Source organism: Rissa tridactyla, chromosome 7 (genome assembly GCF_028500815.1).
Source record: "Rissa tridactyla isolate bRisTri1 chromosome 7, bRisTri1.patW.cur.20221130, whole genome shotgun sequence".
In the NCBI taxonomy this organism is placed as follows: domain Eukaryota; kingdom Metazoa; phylum Chordata; class Aves; order Charadriiformes; family Laridae; genus Rissa; species Rissa tridactyla.
In genome coordinates, this window is record NC_071472.1 from 43,371,190 (window position 1) to 43,393,070 (window position 21,881).

The 21,881-nt window shown below is 40.9% G+C and overlaps 1 protein-coding gene across 5 annotated transcripts in view; it reads right to left on the bottom strand.

Moving 5' to 3' along the window:
- Positions 1 to 21,881, bottom strand: part of AGAP1 (ArfGAP with GTPase domain, ankyrin repeat and PH domain 1) — a 380,161-nt gene that overhangs the window by 257,806 nt on the left and 100,474 nt on the right. For all 5 annotated transcript variants that reach the window (XM_054209386.1, XM_054209385.1, XM_054209383.1 and 2 more), the window contains exons 2-3: positions 14,371 to 14,429; positions 8,913 to 9,000 (exon numbers count right to left, since the gene is read on the bottom strand). In XM_054209386.1, the coding sequence (XP_054065361.1) occupies positions 8,913 to 9,000; positions 14,371 to 14,429 (147 nt within the window). The remainder of the gene's footprint in view (positions 1 to 8,912; positions 9,001 to 14,370; positions 14,430 to 21,881) is intronic.

The window sequence follows — 21,881 nt, forward strand, 5'->3', positions numbered from 1 at the left end:
GGAGTCCTGGTGGACAACAGGATGACCATGAGCCAGCAATGTGCCCTTGTGGCCAAAAAGGCCAATGGCATCCTGGGGGGCATCAAGAATAGTGTGGCCAGCAGGTCGCAGGAGGTCATCCTCCCCCTCTACTCTGTCTTGGTGAGGCTGCACCTGGAGTACTGGGTCCAGTTCTGGGCACCCGGTTCAACAGGGACAGGGAACTGCTGGAGAGGGGACAGCAAAGGGCTACCAAGATGATGAGGGGAACTCGAACACCTCTCTTATGAGGAAAGGCTGAGGGATTTGGGTCTCTTCAGCCTGGAAAAAAGACGGCCGAGGAGGGACCTTATCAACACTTATAAATACTGAAAGGGTGGGTGTCAGGAGGATGGGGCCAGGCTCTTTTCAGTGGTGCCCGGGGACAGGACAAGAGGTAACGGGCACAAACTTGAGCATAGGAAGTTCCACCTAAACATGAGGAGGAACTTCTTTGTTGTGAGGGTGGCAGAGCCCTGGCACAGGCTGCCCAGAGAGGTGGTGGAGTCTCTGTCTCTGGAGACATTCCAAACCCACCTGGACGCGTTCCTGTGCCACCTGCTCTGGGTGACCCTGCTCTGGCAGGGGGTTGGACTGGATGATCTCCAGAGGTCCCTGCCAACCCTATGATTCTATGAAATCAGGCATATATCATAGCGCCTTTTTAATATTACTTTTTGTTTGTTTGTTTATTTTATAGCCAGCAGGTGCAGCCAGCTGCTTACACACATCAGACACACTAATTGTATATACACTACAAGTCTAATTTTAAAAACCTATTTTTATCAAGGCAGCTGGAGACAAACAAAACCCAAACAGCAGCAAACAACTACTCTGGGCAGGATGTGATACTACTTTAGTACCCTCCTACCTGTTTCCATCCCCAGCCCTTTCAAGTTTAACAAGTTTACGCCCCAAAACACCACTTTCCAAACAAAGTTCCTTACAAAGTTATCCCCTTTGACTTGAAATACCATCGCTCTTTTTTACTGCGGTTCCTTCAAAATCAGTTTATCACACATTTCGTCTTCCATACACTACCTCGGGTTCAGCCAAATAGTCACACAGCTTCTACCTCTCAAACTAACAGATAAATCACCTCCTGTCAACATCTGCTCAAAACTTCTGTAAGTTTTACATGACAAGCTTCCAACAAGATTTCACAGATCTTAACATACCTGCCAACAAACCCTAAAACGCAGAACTGAGATAAGCCAAAAGCTTAACTCCTATAAGCACAGATTTCAGGCTTTTTATTCTTTCCCTTCTTTTTCTTTTTTTTTTAAATATCTCTTTGCTTTTTATACTTAGTTTATAGCCAGCTTCTATAATATCTGTCCTTTCATTACAGTATTACATTACAAATAGTAACTCTGAAGTTAAAATTGGACTTAGCTAGCTGTGATTATACTATAATCTGTCTGAATACACATAAATATCATACTGAGATCTGCTAAGGAAACCCAGACAAAGCAACCAGCATATTTTTTTTTTTTTTAAATTACTTCCCAAAACATTCCAATTCAAATATGAGAACAGAAGGGTCACTACATAATAGCATACTGTATCTTAAGGGGTAGGAAAATCTATTTTCCATCTGTATTTTGTATTTCACTGAACGCCTTTCCTATCAGTGTCACTCAGAACTAAGGGGGAGTGGGAGGGAGAAAAGAGAATAACAATACTAAAGTAAATTACAAGTTTTTTTCAGATGGATGTTACCTAATGCCAAGTGGCAGCCCTACAAATACACATGAGAACTTTTAAAATTAGCAACACTGAGGAAAACAGGCTGCCTTTATAAAAGTCTCCCTCGGAAGGAAAGCCAGACCGTGAGTCGGGACCACTCTCTCCCTCCATCCCTTTTCCCTCCTTTCCCCATAACACGCAACGCTGATGGAGCAGGGGCAGCTCCGTGCCTGCGGAATGACCTGCCTTTGCAGCAGGGTGGAGACGGCAGAGCATGGTCAATCAATTAGTCAAGATCTAATCTTGCCATCCTGCAAGGTGGAAGGCCCTTGGCATTCCTAAAATGGGTAGAAAACGTAGTGACAGCCTGCGCTATAGCAGAAAATTAAAAAAAAAAAAACAACCCAAACTGTTGAGAATTAAACATATTGGGAATAAAAACAGCTAACTACTATGGCCTACTTTCTGCGATAACTTCCCAAAACAACAAAAGATTAAACGGAAGGCAACCCCCCATACATAAGAAATAAAATACAAGCTGAAAAAGAAACATGTTCAAACAACATACTAAAATTCTGCTTTAAGATCGAGAGCTAAACATTGGGCTATGCCTCAAATACATCCAGAAATAACATTTGAAAAAATATAGCGGAAGGCAGGGCCCTTCTTCCAGCAGCAGCCACTCCAAACCAGCTTCTGACTCAACAGCAGCAGAAAGCAAAGAGCGCTGGAGATCTAAGAGCCTAAAGTTGTAACAGCAGCTAGAAATTGGAATTGCAGTTTTTTTACCTGGGACACAGCTTCAGAGGAGCCTGTTACGAGAAGGGCACAAATCCCGCAGGCATTATTTGTCAAAACCCTTGAGTATCTGAGGTGCGATGCGTTCAAAAGACATCATCTTAAAGATCAGTCGACCCTCAAGGCACACAGCTGAAAAGGTACATCCTTCTAGGGAACCGCTTTTTCAGCGCCTTCTCCCCAGGAACAGAGCAAAGGCTTAACTTCTTCCTTTAATTAACATACTTCCTTATTTGTGCAAGACTTTAAACAGTAGCCAACTCGACGGCTAGAACAGAGAGGTTTTCAAAGAATTTGCGAAACCACACAGCCCGTCTCGGGGGGCCAAGGCGAGGGAAGGGCTGGAGAGGGGAGATTGCAGAATATATAAACACACTCTTTTATGCTAAGCCCGAAAGGCTCCAAAAGCCCAAGAGAGCCAACTGCAGCAACACTTTAAAATGATCAAAAAAGACAAGCGTTATCTCCTATCTGGATGTCAGCATGAAATGCCAAATAAAAATAATCACCTGATGGTATTATAATGAAACAGAAGACAAAGAACTGAAAAGAGGTAATTTTGAAACACATGTCTAAAGTCATCAGTGTCTCCTGCACACAACGCAGTGTCTGTCTGCGTTTTTACAGGAAAAAAAAAAAATTAAAAAAAGTGCTCTGATGGCTTCAGCTGCCCCCCAAAGTCCTGTGCAAAGCTTCTGAAACACTGCACCCAGGATTTGAATTTAACATGGAAAAATTTCAGCCTCCCCACATTTTGTGGCCTGAGCACCCAAAATGGGACTGTAAGATTAATGTTGCTTTTTTGAACTCGTATGGACTTGGAATACTTGCAAAATCTCCCCGTATAAGATACATGTAAAGTTTTGGTTTTTTTTTTTTTTTTTTTTTTCCCCCGTATGATGATGATTTTATGGAATTCTGAGATATCATGAGTGAAAAAGCATGGAAGTTTCTCTTTAGGAAAAGCAAGCAAATGCATATTCAGAGGACAGATTTCTCTGCTCTTCATTTACATTTCAGCCAGCTTGAGAACAGAGAACAGACTGCAAACAGAACACACAGATTAGTCTGGGACACATCCTCTTTTTACTCATGAAAGATAAAATTTGGTTGTTTAGTAAACATGCCCTCCAGATCCCTACATATTTGAAAAGAATTAACTAGATAAAAACAGCTAATGGCTTCTGTGAAGACATCTGCAGCCGTAGGAACCTATTTGTTACCAGAAGGAAGAATCACATCTTTACCTGGCACATGAATCACGGGAAGAAGGGGACAACCACTGTCACAGCAGAGGCTTTTCAATTCTGCTGTAGCTCCCGCGTTCTCTTCAACCCGAAACACCAATCTGTGATCCCCATCTCCCTATGGACTCTCCTAAAACACGGTATTCCTTTCCTTGTCTGAACACTTAAGATTCTTCTTTGCTTGCATTGTGTTAAATTTTTTTTTTCCCCCAAGCTCCATTCTTTATTTCATCTCAGAGTCCAGCAACTGAAGCATTGGGCCTTTTCCATGAATGAAGCCAACTGGAAGGTTATCTAGGTTAATAGATCATGTCTGAATTTTTTTTTTGTATACGTATTTTATAAGAGTCTATGGCCAGAGAAAAATCTCATGAGGGGATGCTGAACAACAGCTGCTGAAATTTTGAAGTCGTCTTTCTCAATCCTCCTTGCATAATTACACTCTGCTGAAGTAACATGATATGGAAAGAGTTATAGATGTTAATTGAAAACCATGGACATCCATCCTCCAATGTGAAATTTCTACACGTTTTGATAACAGGCTAGCAACTTACTGCCATTACATTCCTCCTCCTTTAAAAGGAAAGGCTGAAGGTGACACTTTGTTGAGTATTTTAATAATAAATGTTAAGTTTTTATGACTATTCCTGTTATTCAAGTGATACACTGTTCGTTGCAGGTACCGAACAGAGTTATTCGGTGAAGGTTGCTATCGTATAAAATAATTTTTAGGTCAAGTTTGGAAAGAAAGTAAATGATCCCAGCTTTCTGGAAAACACATAAAGGCTTTATTCTATACCTCTTACCGGGGGAATATATTTATTGTAGTCCTTAACACATAAGAGGCCTCTAACTGAAATTAAGTGGTAATTGAAATGCGATGGGTCTTACCCTTCAGGGACAGACTAAGGGTTCCTTCCAGTGTGCTGGAACTCTGCTGAGCTCGGAGCTCACCTGGGATGCAGCAGAGGCTGCCCCAAAACCCTAAGTGCTAAAGAAATCACTTCACCCCACTCACAGCGCAGCCTGGTTACAGCCACAACACCCCACCTGCAATAAAACACCCAATGCAATGGCTTCCAACACCTTCTACCAATGAGAAAAAGAACTCAAATGGGCTATAACTACAAAAAGAAAACAGGAAAGAAAAAACCGAAGGCAACTGAATAAGCTTATATCATATAAGCAATAAAAAAATACATAGATAAAAAAACAGAGTTAAAAAAAGGTACCTATTAGCTCTTAGGAAGCTCTCTAAGAGCTTCCATTGCCTGTCTTTTATACTCTGTACTACAAGGGAAGTCTAAGCATTATTAACCTAGAAAGCAAGGAATAGACAGTATTGCAAAGATTCACATACTACATTTTCATTTATATTATATTCATAAGTTCTTCCACACACAGATACATGAACTCTCCACTGACTGCAACAGCTACTTGCTGGCGCTGGACTGCCTTTATGTTTTTGAGAGCACAGAAATGTTTTACTCTTCCGGGGGAGGGGGGGGGGGGGGGGGGAAGAAAAAAAAGATCTTAAATATAACCCAACGTTTAGTTCTTAACCTACTTAAAACATTTGTGTCCCGTTTGAATGCCAAATTAGAGCATATTGCCACTAGATAATCATCAATTCTGAGAAAACTAGCAGCAAAAAAGGTAATTTCCAGTTTCAGCAGCGAAGTTATGCTTTAAGTTACTTTAAAGCCAGACTCATATGCATACATCATACTGGAGACCAGCACCCTTAAAACTTTTTCAAAAATTACTGAAGATACAACCAAAACAGTTGCTGTGCCTCCTGCACTGGCTTTCTCCCTTCGGTCGTACTGCTCTTGTCCTCACTCGCATTTCAACCACTCTGCAGCTTCAAATTTAAGGGGATTTTGTTAACGTGACCTCAGCTCCCCTTCCTGGTTTTCTTCAACAAAAGATATACTGGGCAGATTCAGCAGTTCATGTTCACATGTGCTGTCTGTTCTAGCATCTCACTGCTGTGGCAGTGGGGCAGGAGAGAAAAAACCCTTCCTTTTTCCTCATCCCAGATGAGACACCTTGGACCACAGCTTACCTGCTTTTTTTATTAGGCTCACTGGAAAAAAAAAAACTGAAATAATCATGATATGAATTAGGGTGTTCACAAACGTACCAGAGATGTGCAAAAGTCATGTTTCATGCCTCTGTGGCTTTTTGGAAAAAAAAATTCCCAAAGAGTAACAGAATACTCCTGACACTATTCCTGTAAACTTCAATTCACCTTGGTCTGCAAAGTACTTGGTCTCAAATTCTACACGCACCACGTTTCCTTTGGTTCCTACAGGTAGAATTAAATTTTAGACAGGTGAAAAAAGATACCAGGTTGCATGCATCTCACTTGTTCTTTCAGCTATGTAAAACACCCAGCACGCTGTTGAGTAGCCGTTTTCATTCCAATCACTTGGAAGGTTCTTAGAAGATCACAAATCACTAAAGTACCCTATTTCCCATCACTTCCTTGTTGTATCATTACAGAAAAATATTGCAAGTCCCAGACTACTGAAATTCCCACTTGTTACAGGGCAATACATCACTGCTTTTCTTACATCAAAACGCAACTGATTTGAAAATGTGTCACAGGAGTACAGCTATGTGCATGTAAAATATGGAAAGGAAGAGCCTAAAAGTCAATTTTCTCCCCAAGACAAACTTATTTGATAAAAAAAAGTTTTTCATCTCACAATCGCACTAGACACTAGAATTAATTCCGAAGAGAAACAGAAGTTGGGCCAGACAATGACAGAAAGCTGCTTTATACTTTAACGCTATACAATTCCTCCTCTTGGTGGGGAGGTGGATCAGGCAGCAAGAGAAATGTCTTGTCTTAAAGAAAAGAGCTGAAGGAAACATGAAACAATCTTTATATACTTAAGATTCATTTACTGGAATGCTGAAGCTACCCTAAAGGTCTACAGGAGCTCTGTCACTTGTCTAATTCAGGGCAGGTTTCATGGTAATTGTAGTAATTTAGAAGGCAAGGGATGGCAGAAATAGCAGTCCTTGATGGTAATCACCGTTTTCACATGAAGTATGCATCCATCATTTTACCAATTAGATAATAATTATATGATGCCTGATAAATTTTGCTGTTAGTAAGCCATTAAAAGTCAATAAACTTTGGTTTTTCTTAAACAGTCAAGCAGCTGAGACCTTAACGCCTGATATACGTACTACTTTTTACCAATTAAACAATGTGGAACATTTAAAAACCTCAAAAAAGGAAAAGAGGAAGATCCACACGCGTCTCCAACATAAAGGCTTACACCTAACCTCGATTTATCAAAAACTATATTCCCATGCGGAATGTAAAAATCAGAAGTCCCGCAGCACAACGCGACAGAACCTTCTGCACTGCTGCTGTATTTTCTATAGAGTGGACTTCTGCTGGGATGAGAAAGAAATAAAACACTAACAAATCACTACTATGTATGTTCACTACGCAGAATTCATATGGGTTGAATTTCCTTTAATACTAACTTGATTGGAAATCTTGACCCTATCCCTTACAAGGTGAATTAGAGCTCTTAATTATTCCAGTTTTTCTACTGTTAATGAAATGGAATGGTGTCATTAGTGAGGCTTGTCAGCTACACTTACGTACAAAGAAATGACTTGACACTGCTTTTGTCACCTAATCCTTTCAGGAAAAACACTCTGAACATCACTCAAGCACTGTAAATAAAAATCCTTGAAGACAAAGAGGACAGATGGCAATGTTCTCAAGGAGTGCCATCTGAAATATTCATAGTTTGGGAGGAGAGGCCTGTTAAATCTGTGAACAATCAATACATTTGAATCTTACAAGAAAAAAAACCCTAAAATTTTCAGTTCATGGAATGAGGAAAGAGGTCTGTAGAGATGCTCATATTTGCTGAAGACTTGTTGTATTCAGTGGATCTCCATCCTACATAACCATTTCTCACTACCAGCATCCAAAAGCAGCAGGCACAAACGCGACCTACACCCAGTTGTGTTTCAAGGCTCAATTACCACCCCCCCACCAGTACTAGCTACAAAGCAGCAAAAACATTTAAGGCAAGCTTATACCCTGGCAAGACTTCACTGTTACTGCAATTTCACAAGAAAAAGCCTCGTCCATCCCTCCCTTTCCCTCTCCTCCCAATTTAACTACAATTTGAGACTGTTAAAATGTCAAGTATACTATGCTTAATAGCTTCCGTTGGTAAGAGTTAATTTGAAACAAATGTTATCGTAGATGCATGAAGCTACAAACTATTGCTGAAAAGACAACTACAGCAAGAGACAAAAACAGTGAGATGTACTAAAGACTTGAAATCAAAAGGAAACAAAGCAAAATGATACACAAAACAAGGGGAAAACGCTATAGTACAGAAACTGCCGTCTCTCTCTTCAAAACAAGAGCTGCCATGAAGACAATGTATAGTTACCTGCATCCATATCTGCAAAGAATGGAACAGCCAGTAAGGAAAAGAAGGAACCAGAAATTCAGTGTCTCAGAGTTGGATTTAAAAATTCATAAGGAGAATAGATACAAAAAAAAAAAAAAATCAAAAAAGTATTTAGTGTAAGATACACCTCTATAAGGTACTACGATATTTTTGATTTCAAGCTATAAACTTGGATTAATGTTAAACACTACAATGTATTCAGGTAGAAATTAATTTTCTATGGAGTAAGAACATTTTTTTTAAAAAAACTTCAAGACCAAAGATTTAATACATTAAACAAGGAACAAGTTACATCTTTAGTTTAGGCTTTGAAGTTTTTTATTCTCCCAACAGCACAAACCAAAGGGCCCGATTCTACAGAAATCCAGTACTAGATACAGCAACTGGGGCTTTCAGCGGCCAAAGAGAAAGCAGCAGCACTACTGAGAGCAGTCACTCCGTACAGGAACAGACCTTTCCCATATGGACACATAACGGATGCCGAAGTATTTAAGGATGCTACGCAGTTATGGAATAGGTACAATTAGACTCATCATATACTTATCTCAGTCTGGAGAATGTTAAAGCAAAAATCTCCATGGACATTGAAATAGTAAATCGGATTCTTTACTGATTCATTTCTGCATGATTATAAATGAATAAAGATGTAGTTTGTGGGGGAAATAAAAAAAATAGTGAAATTTGCATATCCACATACCTTCAGGTGATTCCTCTTGGACATACGTGCCAGTCAGGTACCGGTGTACCAGTGCAGACTTGCCACTCGCCAGGTTACCCACAATCCCCTGGGGGGGAGACAAAGGAAAAAGTTAAACTCCAGTTAGTCTCCACAAAAGTAAAATCTTAATGCAGAAATAACTTCTCCGCACTCGAGGAGAAAGCCCACATAATAAAAACACTCTGAAATACATCAACAGATAAAGCATCTGCCAAAAAGTTAAGGCTACAGGAGAGCATATACATAACAAAACTTATGAACCCAAACCAGTTTCTGTTAGTGGCACTCCTTTATTATCTCACCACTAGCGCTAAGTGGGAACATCAGGCAATATATAAGACTGCAGGGAAGAAGCCCGAAGCTCAGAGCAAGCTTGTCACCTCTTCAGCTAAAAATATAAAAACATCACTAAATTCTCATACCCCTCTGTAGGCCATCCGCCATGTGATTCACACTGACTCGCTACTTAAGCGCCCACGTGAGATAGATATAGAGAGATATATCTATATATATATAGCCACAGGCAGATAGATCTTGGCATGTCAATGATGACTCGAAGTCCCTTTACCAACGCCCAAACATCTGCAGCATTGGGAACATCTGACAGTCAAACAGAAGCACGCATGATTCTTCTGTTAAGCTGATTAGCTAGCATTTGCCTTTAAAAACCCAGGCAGAAGTAGCAGAATGCAGACCATCACCAAAACAGTTTTCTTCCCAGAGGTGCTCAAATGCCAAAGACTTGGAGATTTGCCTTTTTTGTTGCTTTAGAAGGGGTGCGAGGGAGTTGTGAAGGCTGCGTTACTCCACCATACCAACCAAGCCGTCCCTTTCAAGTCACAGCTTTGTGTTGCCGGCCAAGACAAGCCCTGCTGATTTGTGCCCAGGCCCGACCATCAACCAAAAGCAGACAGGGATGGAACAAGCAGGATCCAAGCCCGGCTGCCTGCCCTGCTCTGCACAGTCCAGGGGACAGGAGCCTTGGAGAACATACCTTCTCCATATTTTAAATAATTGTCTTTTTTTCTTGCTCAGTTGTCATCTGCTGATTCAGATCATCCTGTTGAACACAACTCTGAGGACATTCTGCTTGCTCCATTTTTGGGGGAGGAGACGGGAACTTATTTTGTCCTTTAAACAAACCTAAGCATACTCCGTTCTTACATGTTTATCTTGACCCTAACCAAAAGGTTCAGAACATAAGATCCCTGGAGACAGAATGAACTTTGCTGATCCCAGTTTGCCAAACGACAGCGGCAGCATGAACAAGTCACACATTAATAGGCATTCTCTACTCCATTTTCATAATCCTAATTGGTGAGCAACTATCCTCCTTACCAAAAATTACTTAAACCAACACAGTGGTGCCACCTTACACTAATGTAATGACAGTTTTGGAGTCGGGGGGTGGGAGGAATGGGGAGCAAAACAGTTATTTATCCTTTACAATGCAACACACCCTTCAATTAAGACAAGGGTAACTGTGCTGCAGAGGATGCCCACTTTATGTCTCCAGATGATGTGCAAGAACAGCTCAGATAAAGCAGCAACTGAAATGGAGAGCAAATGGAAGGAAGTCTTGCATCCCCCTCCAGCCCCTGCCACAGCACGGGCTTTAAGTGTGATGAACAGTGTGGGCTACAGGGAAGGAAAAAGGAAAAACCCCAAAACATAACTCAAAAGTAATAGCAAACAAGACAAAGACATGACCTAAACTGGGGGTGTGTGCAGGGCAGAAACGGCAGGGGAAAAAAAAGACACCAGATCTTATGATAAAAGCATAAACACAATCAGTTTTGTGTTGTAATACTAATGTTAACTTCTCAAAAATCGTAAGAACCGAAAGCAAGGTTCCTCAAGCCTGGCTATGAAAATCTACATTTGTGGCATGGCTTTATTTCTTCCCTAGACAACTACTTCAGAAAGCATTCAGGAGACATTCACCTCCTCATCCTCTTCTCATCTGGGAAGACAGAGGATTCCTTAGGCTCTCACCTCAGTGCCCGCGTCTGAAGAGACAAGGCAGCCATCTCTTTTCTACCAGATATGAAACCAGTACGTGAAATTAAAATTTAGCAGAATCGGCCTTCTATTATTCAGTGCAGTGCTTGGCATTACTGCTCCGGATCTCTGCACGCTATTAACCTCTGAAAACTAGGAGCAATAAACTTTACACTGGAAAAATCTGACTTCTACGACAGTTACTCTCTTAGTAAGGATTAATGCTTGTTTTAAGGATGATCCCTCATGGTATGACAAACATGCCAGCATGTTTTCAAAGCAGTCATATTCCTGTCATATTTTATGTACAAACAGTCTGAGTCATTTCTATTTATTTACGGACACATAGGAAATGCACGAAGTTATGACAAGCATGTTACGGAACAAAAATACCACCACAACCCAGTTCAGAAATGAGAAAATTCAGCTAACAAGGCTGCAACGCAAGGCTGTGTCAGTTATGACTTGTGCAACACTGAATCATTTATTTGCATGTGCCAGATAAAATAAATCCAAACAACTGTGCCCACATCCTACTAAAGCCTGTTTGTAAAAATGCATAAATGTATTGATGGTATTTGGCATTTTAAAGCTATCCAGCACAGAAGCCTGACTGTGCTTTGCATATTTTTTTGGAACAAATTAAAGCTATTTTGTCAAAAAGATCTCATATTTATTCTGTCTAACACATCCTTATTTTACATTTGGATAAAGGGGATCCAGGAACACCACCATCGTTCAGGAAAGGGACTGGTCTCACCCAGCTGGCCGAGCACGCTCTTGACCTTGAGAAAAGTATCAACATCCATAAGTAAAACTCTGTGGTAGTATCTGATCAGCAGAAATAAATATCCTTCTGAAAACTGGAAAGAAATCAAGCCCAATGTTGTATTGCTAAAAAAGGAGGCAAAGACTGCTATTCTTTCCTCAAAAGTACGTTGAAAAATACATCCGTTGGCTTTTCTTTCGTGCAAGGCTGCGCGCTGTCGCTGCTCTCCCACAGTCCATTTCTATTCCCCTTAAACTTCTGTAGAGCCCAAGGGTATAACAACAGCCGCTATCAAAATCCAACAACCACCTCAATTTAAGAACCTCCCAGCCTCTCCAGAGAAGACAATCTCCCCCAGCATGCTAATAACCACCTTCTCCTGAAGAGTGCAGCCCACTCGAGCAGCTAAAGCTGGGGCTCCTTCATAACCTTGCAATGTTAAGCCTCACCTCCCCACCTGCACTGCTGCACTGCACAGCCCCGGCGGGGAAACACCCCACGCTCCTCATGCTTCCGACACGGCCACAAGCTAGAGCAATGCACCCACCGTCACCCTTCGTGGTGACTCTGATGATAGCGCTGTGGCAGAAGAGGCAGGTTTGGCTTTTAACACGGCCCTTTCCTTCCTCGGCCATAGGGGAGAGCCGAGGATGAGGCTGGAAGCAGAGGAAGGACACAGAGACGACACACTGCACCGATGCCTTCCCAAGGGCAGACAGACAGGAAAGGCAGAGTGGATTTCAGATGGAGTTCCTAATTCGCCCTTTCTGCTGGAGCACAAGTTCACAGCCCCAGCTGGTGCTGCTAGCTTCAATAATTTGCAGTGGTATAATCAAATTATTATTTTTGTAATGGTAAGAGTTCTGCTTTTATCCAGGATTATACCAACTGAAGCCTTAGACAGCCCGTGCATACTGACCACTCAAAATCAATTCTCTACAGCAGCTGCTCAGCAGAAGTTTATTTTCCTACTGCTCGTTCACACTACAGCGGGGGCAAGATACTCAAGGGAAAGCATCACATAACGCAGCCATGGAAGCACAAACATACCTGTAACCCCAAGCCCATCGACTAACGCTCTGCAGTCATTTGTGTTCTGTATTATAACACATAATTGCAGCTTTGGTCTCACCTGCAAGTTTATTGCTGGGTGTTGTGAATTGGTAGGGCTAAGAGAAGGAGAAGGGATGAACACGGAAACCCTCTCTAGATCCCCCACAGCATAAGCTAGCTAATACCAGAGTGGACGGGACTCACATCCAACCAACACCTTCCAGTCCTGAATTCTCAGTATTTTCTTGTGCAAGCTATTTTGAAAGATAATTTGCCTTCCAAATTACACGATCACTTAAACTGAATCACAGAATGGTCGGGGTTGGAAGGGACCTCTGGAGATCACCTAGTCCAACATCCCTGCCAGAGCAGGGCCACCCAGAGCAGGTCACACAGGATCGCAACCAGGCGGAATATGGTGACTCCCTGCAGGCCCTTCTTGTATTATATAGTTACATCTACTGACTATCATATTTCTCTTTTCCTTACCTTGTGCATTGCTGAAATCAAAACAGAAGCATAACTGCAGCCATGAGGAAGCTGCTTCAATTAAAATGCCATTCTGTCTCAGTGCATTTATTGCGTTGTGACCTGTGCTTTCTTTCCCCTCCGTAAACACTATTATCAGCTCGGATTTGGAAAAAGACATTTACCACATGAGAAACGGGCTAGTGAAGCAAGGCCCCAGCTGCCCACTCCTAAACTCGGATGGTTTTGCCCGATTCACTTTGCCGCTCAACAAACGGGTGCTGGGATCGGAGCAGCTCGCCCAGGTACAGCTGGAGAACAGGAGCTGAGCACAGACGGTGTTACCCAGTTCTGTATCTTGTGTACCACGGTCGTTTTGTAGGGTTTGAGAAACTGACGGTGTTTAATTAAACCCGGACTCCCATGTGGTAAGCTTCACAGTGATCTGGCCTCAACAACTCTGTGCCGCCAGCTTGACAAGCTGCCGTTTTGGTATCCACTCTGAGGAGGTTTCAGGCCTCACCTCCAGCCTCCACATTCACAACGTTTAAAAAGAACAAACATGGGAAATTCCCCCCATCTGTCTCTGTGTTATTTTTGCCTTTTCTTCCACCTATAGGGAAAATGGCTCAGCCAATGGAAAGGTTATTGTAAGCAGCTATTAAATCACTGCTCGTTCTTATAATAAAACGTAGTTTTTGATTCACTAATGAATCTTCAAAACATTTTTTTTTTATTCAGTATAAATTCTGTTAAATTCTCCTAAGAGAAGGGAGACAGATATTTGGTTCTTGAAGAAACTGTGAAAAGTTACTAAGGTGAGAAAGAAGGCGTTTTACATATCGCCTGCTAACTGTCCCTTCCCCTCTTACAGAAGCGTAAGGCTTCTCAACTCAGAAGGCCACCCAAGGAAGCTGGCTCATGTAGCCAAACAAGCAGAAAAAGCAACAAAACAGATCTTTGAAGCATGATTATAAAAATAGAAGACACAAACTCCATAAAGGTAGTTTCGTTGAAGAAAAATGCTTTACTTTTTAAAATTGCTTTGCATATTCCCCCCGCCCCCAACAGTAGATTTAATGAAGCTTACAAGATTTTTTTACTTGTGCATAACATTTTCAAAGATACAAGTAAATATAAACTCACCACTTTCAGTTCTGGTACAGATCGGCTTAGTGTCCATTCCTGGCTATTTACGAAGGCATCTGCAAAAGTGGACAACATTCACAAAATCAGTATAATGACATTTAATGGTCTGTCGCACAGAATTTCATGCTAAGACTTTGGATACATGAGATCAAAAGTCACACCAGACTGACAGTTCAACGTGAAAAACACTAGGAGCTTGGATAAATTATACAAAAACGCAAGAATACCAGAAATTAACATTCCGCAGAACGGATGCGCTCTCTGCAGCAAGTTTAGCTGTATCATCTCCACTGGCATTAGCAAACTCAAACTAACTCCAGTCCTTCTGGGTTGTGAAAGGACTCTTCCAGTCTCTACACGGCTAAACTGCTGCCCATCCACCACGATACATTTCTTCTCTACAAGAAAAGCCTCGGACAGCTCATCTAACAATGCAATTGCCACCATCAGCAGTAACTTCTCTGCCCAGGTAAACAAGAATATTTGTCTGCCTGTTCTAAAAACATGCTATTTTTTACTGCACATCATACTTAATGTCACCAACTGCAACTAGCAGTGTCAGTGGTAACATCCCTGCCCAGAGAGAACATCTGCTTATTCTAGAAACACGCTATTTTTCAGTAGCACAATCTAGATGGAAATAAACCACAGTGCCACCTACTAAGAAATTAAATAAAAACTTTCTAGGGGCAGGAGGAGGTTGATTTCTGGAAAACTAGTGAGTTAAATTCATCATTGCTCCCAACAGAAATTGAGTCCCTTGGGGCTGCAGCCAGGCCCAACCTCATGGACAATTCCACACCAAAAAAATAAAAATAAGGGTCCATTTTTCTACCTCCAAAAACATTTATCATTTTGTTCCTTCTGTAAAGATCTAGTCAACTGAAAGCAAACAGATAATAACGTTTCCATTACAAATCCAAGCAGCATTATTCCGAACCCTCATTTAACCCTCCCCAAAACCACGCAAACCAGATGAATGGCTGCATATCGCACGCACAGAATGCTCCTATCAAGCAGATCAGATGCAACTCCACAGTAATTAAACAGCACTGAAGAAGTTCCAGTGTCACAATCAACTCCTAATATTATAGAAAATAACAGGGCAGAAGTTACACCTGACCACATTGTCCATAACCAAGCAAAGGTTTTGCAAGCCATTGCTTCCCCTCCGATACACCAGTCAGGAAAGGAGATGGCTATTTCATTTTATCTTTTGATCTAGAGAATAAATAAATCAGAAGCAATTTCCTACCCCAGATGGTACCCTCACTAACTTAAGAAACCATCAGCTTGTAAGCAAGCTTTCCCAGTGCCCAACTAAAACCAATCTCAAAGCAAACTTGCGTTTTGCATTGCACCTCTGTTCCCCACTAAATATATTACTTTTGCTAAATATTACATAGTAGCCATGAATTTGGAAGCCTTCTCCATTTTTATTTAACACATCTCTCTTATTTCAGCTACGAACAGAAGCTTGTGTGTACTGGTGGGATACTAGCCCCATCCCTGGAGGGGTTCAAGGCCAGGCTGGACGGGGCTTTGAGCAACCTGGTCTGGTGGGAGGTGTCCCTGCCCAGGGCAGGGGGATTGGAACTAGATGATCTTTAAGGTCCCTTCCAACCCAAACCATTCTACAATAAATGTATTTATATGAAAACACTTTGAAAAGAGTAAGTATTTGGGTATATTACAATCTTGAGCTGCCTCCCACTCACTCACTGGAAGGAGAAGGAAAAACAAAGGCTCAGATTAAGATGCTCTGAAGACTTGGGTTAACCTTTTGCTATTCCAGCTGCAAGAGAAGACATGACGGTCACTAGGCTCTTGTTGCATGACCTGAAGAAGTCCAATTTGATCAACACCTGAAGTCCCAGGTTTATGTCTATATTGGATGGGGCTGTGCACCAGTTAAAACAAGTGCCTCGTGTTAGTCAGGCCTGACCACAAAGCAGCACACAAAAAATTTTTCCACAACCCAATGCTTGTTAATTCTGGTTTACCTAGTAAAGGTTTAAGAAAGGAGATCTCCAAGCTCATCTCCAGATTCTCAGGTATCGAGGAAAATCATTAGTCCTCAAGGCAAGTATTATGCCTGACTGGTGGGGTGTATATGTGTGGAAAAAAAAAAAACATGAGAACTCTCTATTAACGTCAACAAGCTTCAATAAAAAGAAAGAAGTATTGGATCGTATCACCACAGAATATTAAAAAAAAAAGACAAGTGAGCAGATCACTGTTACAGACTTGGAGAACTGCAAAAAAAAAAAAATTCTACCATTTAGATTCACAAGGGTAACAAGAACATCAGAAACCCTGTCACTTTTTTTTTGTAAATAACCTTAAATATTATTTTATAAGATCTCTCCATTTTAAAAGCAGAAATCAGATAGGAGAGGCAATAAAAGGTAAACTTCCAGAAAGCCAAGAGGCAAAAGACAAAGCAGAAAGGTGGCAGCTGGCCAGAGGCAGAGCGACGCAGCCCAAGGGCATGGATTTATTCAACCTGCTCGGTCCTTCCTTCCTTGAACTGCCTCAAGAACCCACATGATGACTTTCCAAAACAAAGTGTCTCAGGCAACCAGTACCCTCAATATGGGAAATACACACATTTTAATTCTGATCAGCTACAGGATAAAAGAAATATAATAACGCTAACTTGACATGGTGCTGGTCTCCTCGACACAGCTACCTTCTCCTTTTTGTTAAGTACCTGGTTATTGCTACGTATGGGAGCTTTGTGTGTCCAAAATAGTTGAGAATATTTGAAGTACCATTTTATTGCAAAAATATGCCTGTTAAAAAAAAAAAAGCTTGACCTTAACCCAACTAATTTCAGCTGAAATTTCGCGATACTATTTGCAGTTAAATTACAGAAGGTAATTGCCCTTTAAAAAAAAGGCAAAACAAACCAACAAACTTCTATTAGGAGATCTACAAGTTAATCTTCCCTCCCCAGTATAATTTACACTGGCATGTTTACAAGGAATAATGACAGTTAAAACCAGAACATGTCAAGAAACAACATCTGGTCTCTTTAGCAAGAAGAGGTTAATGTACCATCATTTGTATGGACGTTGAAGCGCCCAGCTAACCAATTTAGTTCTAGTACAAATACATCAGAAAGAAGTGATTTATTCCAAGTTAATCCCAAGACCCAATGGAAGTTAAGGTGAAAAGGTCAAATACTTGCAGACAGAACATGACAAACAAGCTTGGGGATTTGCCTATTTTTATTTTTTTTTTTTTAATAAAGAAAACTTAACTTATAGCTACAGCGTGACTGTGAAACATTGGACGCATCAGACTGCAGCCTGCAAAGCACAAATTGAGTAGTCCACAAACAGATTCTGCTGAAGAAACAAAAACCCCACTACCGCATGTTGATTTAAACATATTGGAAGAGATTTGCATAATAAATAGAACCACATGTATGAAGCTGATCAACTGGAGTCTTGTTTGCATTACTTTCTGGCTTTGGAATTCAAGTGAACTCAACCTTCACATCTAACTACAGACTATACATATGAAAGGACTGACTTTTGTCAATAATTAATCACAGTTGTACATCCTGTTCATTTAACTTCTGCATCAATGATCAAAAGCTTCAAATATGGATGGTGTCAATCATTTATTTTTAAAACGTGCACCAAGACAGGTTAGGTTGTGTTTTACTCACCAAGTTTACTTTTCCACAAAAAGGCCTTCATTTTTTTCATATTTCTTTTTCCCTTTTTTCTTTTTTTTCCCCTTTTCTATTTTTCCCCGTCAATTTCTACCACTACATTCAGAGTTTCTCAGTTCCACTTACACATCATTACACCCAAGCACAAACTACAATAAGATTCTTGACTATTTTAAAAACCTCAGTTGAGTAACCCATTGGTTCCAGTATTAAAAATCAGGCGTACGTGCTATTTTGGTTCCCCGTTAACACAACATTGTGGTGAAATCTTGGGACTCGATGGCCGTTTTTGGTGAGACCCATGTACTCGATGGCATAGCACAGCAGCCAACTTCCAAGACGGTCTGACTGACTATTTCACCCCTGTATACACAAGTCCTGCTTGGAATAACTTTCCAAATAGAAAGACAAATTTCCTTCTTCAAAAACAGTAACAACCACTAAAAACTAAATAAATATTAACAAAAAGTGCTATTGAGAGACAACAGGTTCAAGGTTAATTCAACCGCCCATGATTCAGAAGAGGGGAGGGAAGTCACATAAAAACCTTACAGGTTCCATAGAAATTACAGAAATAACCCCAGGAAAAGTCTGTCTTAGGTGTTCAGCAGCCTGTTTCATCCCATATTTGATTTTTAATGCTGGAGGCCCTCCGCTAACCTAAATGAACTCCATTTACTGCCGTGGGCAACAGCAGCAAGACAGCTAATAAGACCACCGAGTAAATACTTTTAACTGGGGACAATTAGATTTATACCACCCTCGCCATCCTTTGGGTCCCGCTTGCTTAAAAAATCCACACAAGCCGACGAAGTCTGCCTGATGAGTAACACTTTGGGAGACCCAAAGCTGCCCCAATACGATCACAGCAGTCCACAGCCCACTGCCAGCAGTGCCAGCACAGGAGCTGCTGCTCCGTTCCTTGTACTGCACCCGTCCTTGCTCCACTAACCTTGTTTTGTCCTTTATTGTCACCAAAGTATCTCACCCTTGACTAGCAATTTAATCTGAAGCCTGAAAAGCTCACAGATTTCTCTTTGTCCGATTGAGATGAAAACCTAATGGCAAACCTGTCCAAAAGGAGGGATGAGCGAAGACGGGGCAGATGTCTCTGCAGTATGACATGAAAAGACTTAAATCTTCCATGATTCTTGGAAAGCTTCTTAGTAAGAGCTTCCCTGAGGCTATCCCAAAGTCCCTTTGCTGTCCTTTTAAATGAGGAAAAGCTATAAAAAAAAAAAAAAAAAGCAAAGTCAAGGGATTTCTCTGGAAACCCTTAGCAAAAGATGCTTTTCTTTTTGATAAGAACAGGAGCCCTGAACCATGCGTGAATGAAGTTAAAGTACCAATAACTGCATCACACCCTGATCCCCCCCCTCAATAATTTCTGCATTACAAGCAATACTTAGAGTTACTTCCTTCTTTGAAATAAAAACCTGAGAGCGACCAGGCACAGAAAATATTCCTACAAGTTCCCACTCGCCCACAGAGATGCAGATAAAACCACACATCTCTCTCATGGAACCATATCAAAGGAGCACTTTCAGAACGTACTTCCCAAAGCTCATGCGCTGATTTTCTCAGCAAAGAGGGAAACGTGCAACTTTTGGGTTGAGACTTGCGATACTAATAAAACACGCATTTTTCAGAGGAGGGGTAATCTCTCAGCATACATCCTCTCCAACTTAGCTCCCAGCTTTTCAAGTCAAAGCCCCAACTCAATTCCAACACAGTATAGCAGAAAAACACTCCGACATGCTTATTTTTAAGCTTTGCATAAAATATTATTTGGAAGAGTGTGTCATGTTCCAAAAGGCCCTTTTTATATATTAATTTTCTCATTCATCTTGTACTTGCTTTAAAAAAATCAGGCAGATTTGATATTGATCCTCTCTGCTTATATGTTCAGTTCTGTATACCAACAACAATTACAAAACAGTAACAAATAAAATTTTTAGAAAACCATCCACATCAGTATGAGGAAAAGTTAAGTTTTTTCCCCTCCCTACTCACTCAGTTTGATAGAATTATAGATTATACGGCTTTCCCCTTACACCACATAGAAATTACTGCTGCAACTACCGAACTCCAAACATTCCCCTTTTTCTCCAAGTTGTAGAAGTGTCATTTCTTCTTATTATGCAGTTTAACCCAAAATCAGAATTGCAGCATGGCCCTGACATCCCTTCTCTAAACTTGGGCTGGGAACTCCATCCAGGCTCTGGTTAGAGCACTGGGAAGTTACATCCCATCACACACGATGCCGTTAACGTGCCGTAACGTTAACGATCACACACATTTCGTTAACAGGATTAATACACGCATTGCAGAATAAGTCACAAAAATTGCCACAAAGCAATTCAATTACAACCCTAAAACAAGAGGGATTTTTGTGAGCTGTCAGTTTAAAAGACTCCTCCATTCCTCCCAGTGTTCTCAGAAAGGATAAAAGTCCCACAAGCTCTTAGAGTTCCAGCATAAATGTTTGATATTGGTCAGATTTATCGCTGGCAAGACCTACTTGCTAATTATAAGAGGGAAACATGCTCTAAGCCCGGCTTCTTTAAGGCACCAGATGAAAATCATTAGAGTCACACATACATTTGACAGCTGAAAAACCATGCCCTGTTACTGAGAACTATGTTAAATAGATATTTAGGTCAAACCCAAAATCTATTTTCCAATAGCAACTGGCAGCTGCAACAGCGTTATCCTTTGTGCTGCCATGGAAACAAAAGGAGGACCAGTGATGGAAAGCGCTATATAAACCATACCAGTCAACGAGTCAGTCTTTCCTAAAATACGCTTCTGGGCTTGGGAATTTAAAAAGCCTTTCCCTGTAACCCCGGCACTTTGGTTTTCTCTTGAATTTTTAAATTGTTGAAATTGAAAAGTATTTTGTTGTTGCTAATATTCACACTCCCCCCCCCCATCTGTCTTATTACCTACAGCTATATTTCACCTCATTGAATGCACAGCCTTTGGGTTATTTCAAAGACCTTATATCTCTTTAGCTCCCACGGCTGGAAGAAGTCCCATGCTTCCTACAACAGGACTGAGAGGATGTATGTTTCCAAGAATATTCCCCAAACCAGTTTCATTTTTGAAGTTTTACACCTAACATCACCAAAATATTTGCTTTGTCCTTAAATATAACATAGGTCCAAAGCAAGACTAGTCATCTTAACACATATCCCCCCCCAAAAAAAATACCCAAACCAAACCAAAACCAAACAAACAAGATATTTTTCCTTGTAAACAACTTACAGCCTAAATAAATGACATAATCAACATGAAAAAAACTTCACATTCCCTGTATTTTCACAGTGGGTCAGGTTCCGGAGCTGACACACAGTTAGTTTAAGAAAAATTAAAATCCCACAGATAAAACCACTGTTTACTCTTGAGGCAACTCTACCATCAGAGAGGAGTACTGCACTTCTAAGAGGGATGTCCTGAGCGAGGACGATCGGGATTACAACTTCATTCTAAGAAAATGCACATTCCTTAATACTCAGCGGCAACCCTAGGAGAAATGTGACACTGAAAAACACTGGCCCCTTTTTACAACAGATCACTGATGACCACAATAAGAAGTTGAAAGGAATATAAAAAGCTGAAAAAGAGACAAATGAAAGCATCATTGTATTAAAACTGTTCCCTACCCCAGTAAAACTGCGAAAGTAAATGATCGCTTTGAAACTAAGAATATCTTAACAGCTTTTTTTTTTTAGTCTTATGAGTTTGGGGTTTTTTTTAAGTTTTATCAATTTTTATTTTTAAAATGAAACGTGCTACCAAAAAGACCCTCACCAACAAGCAC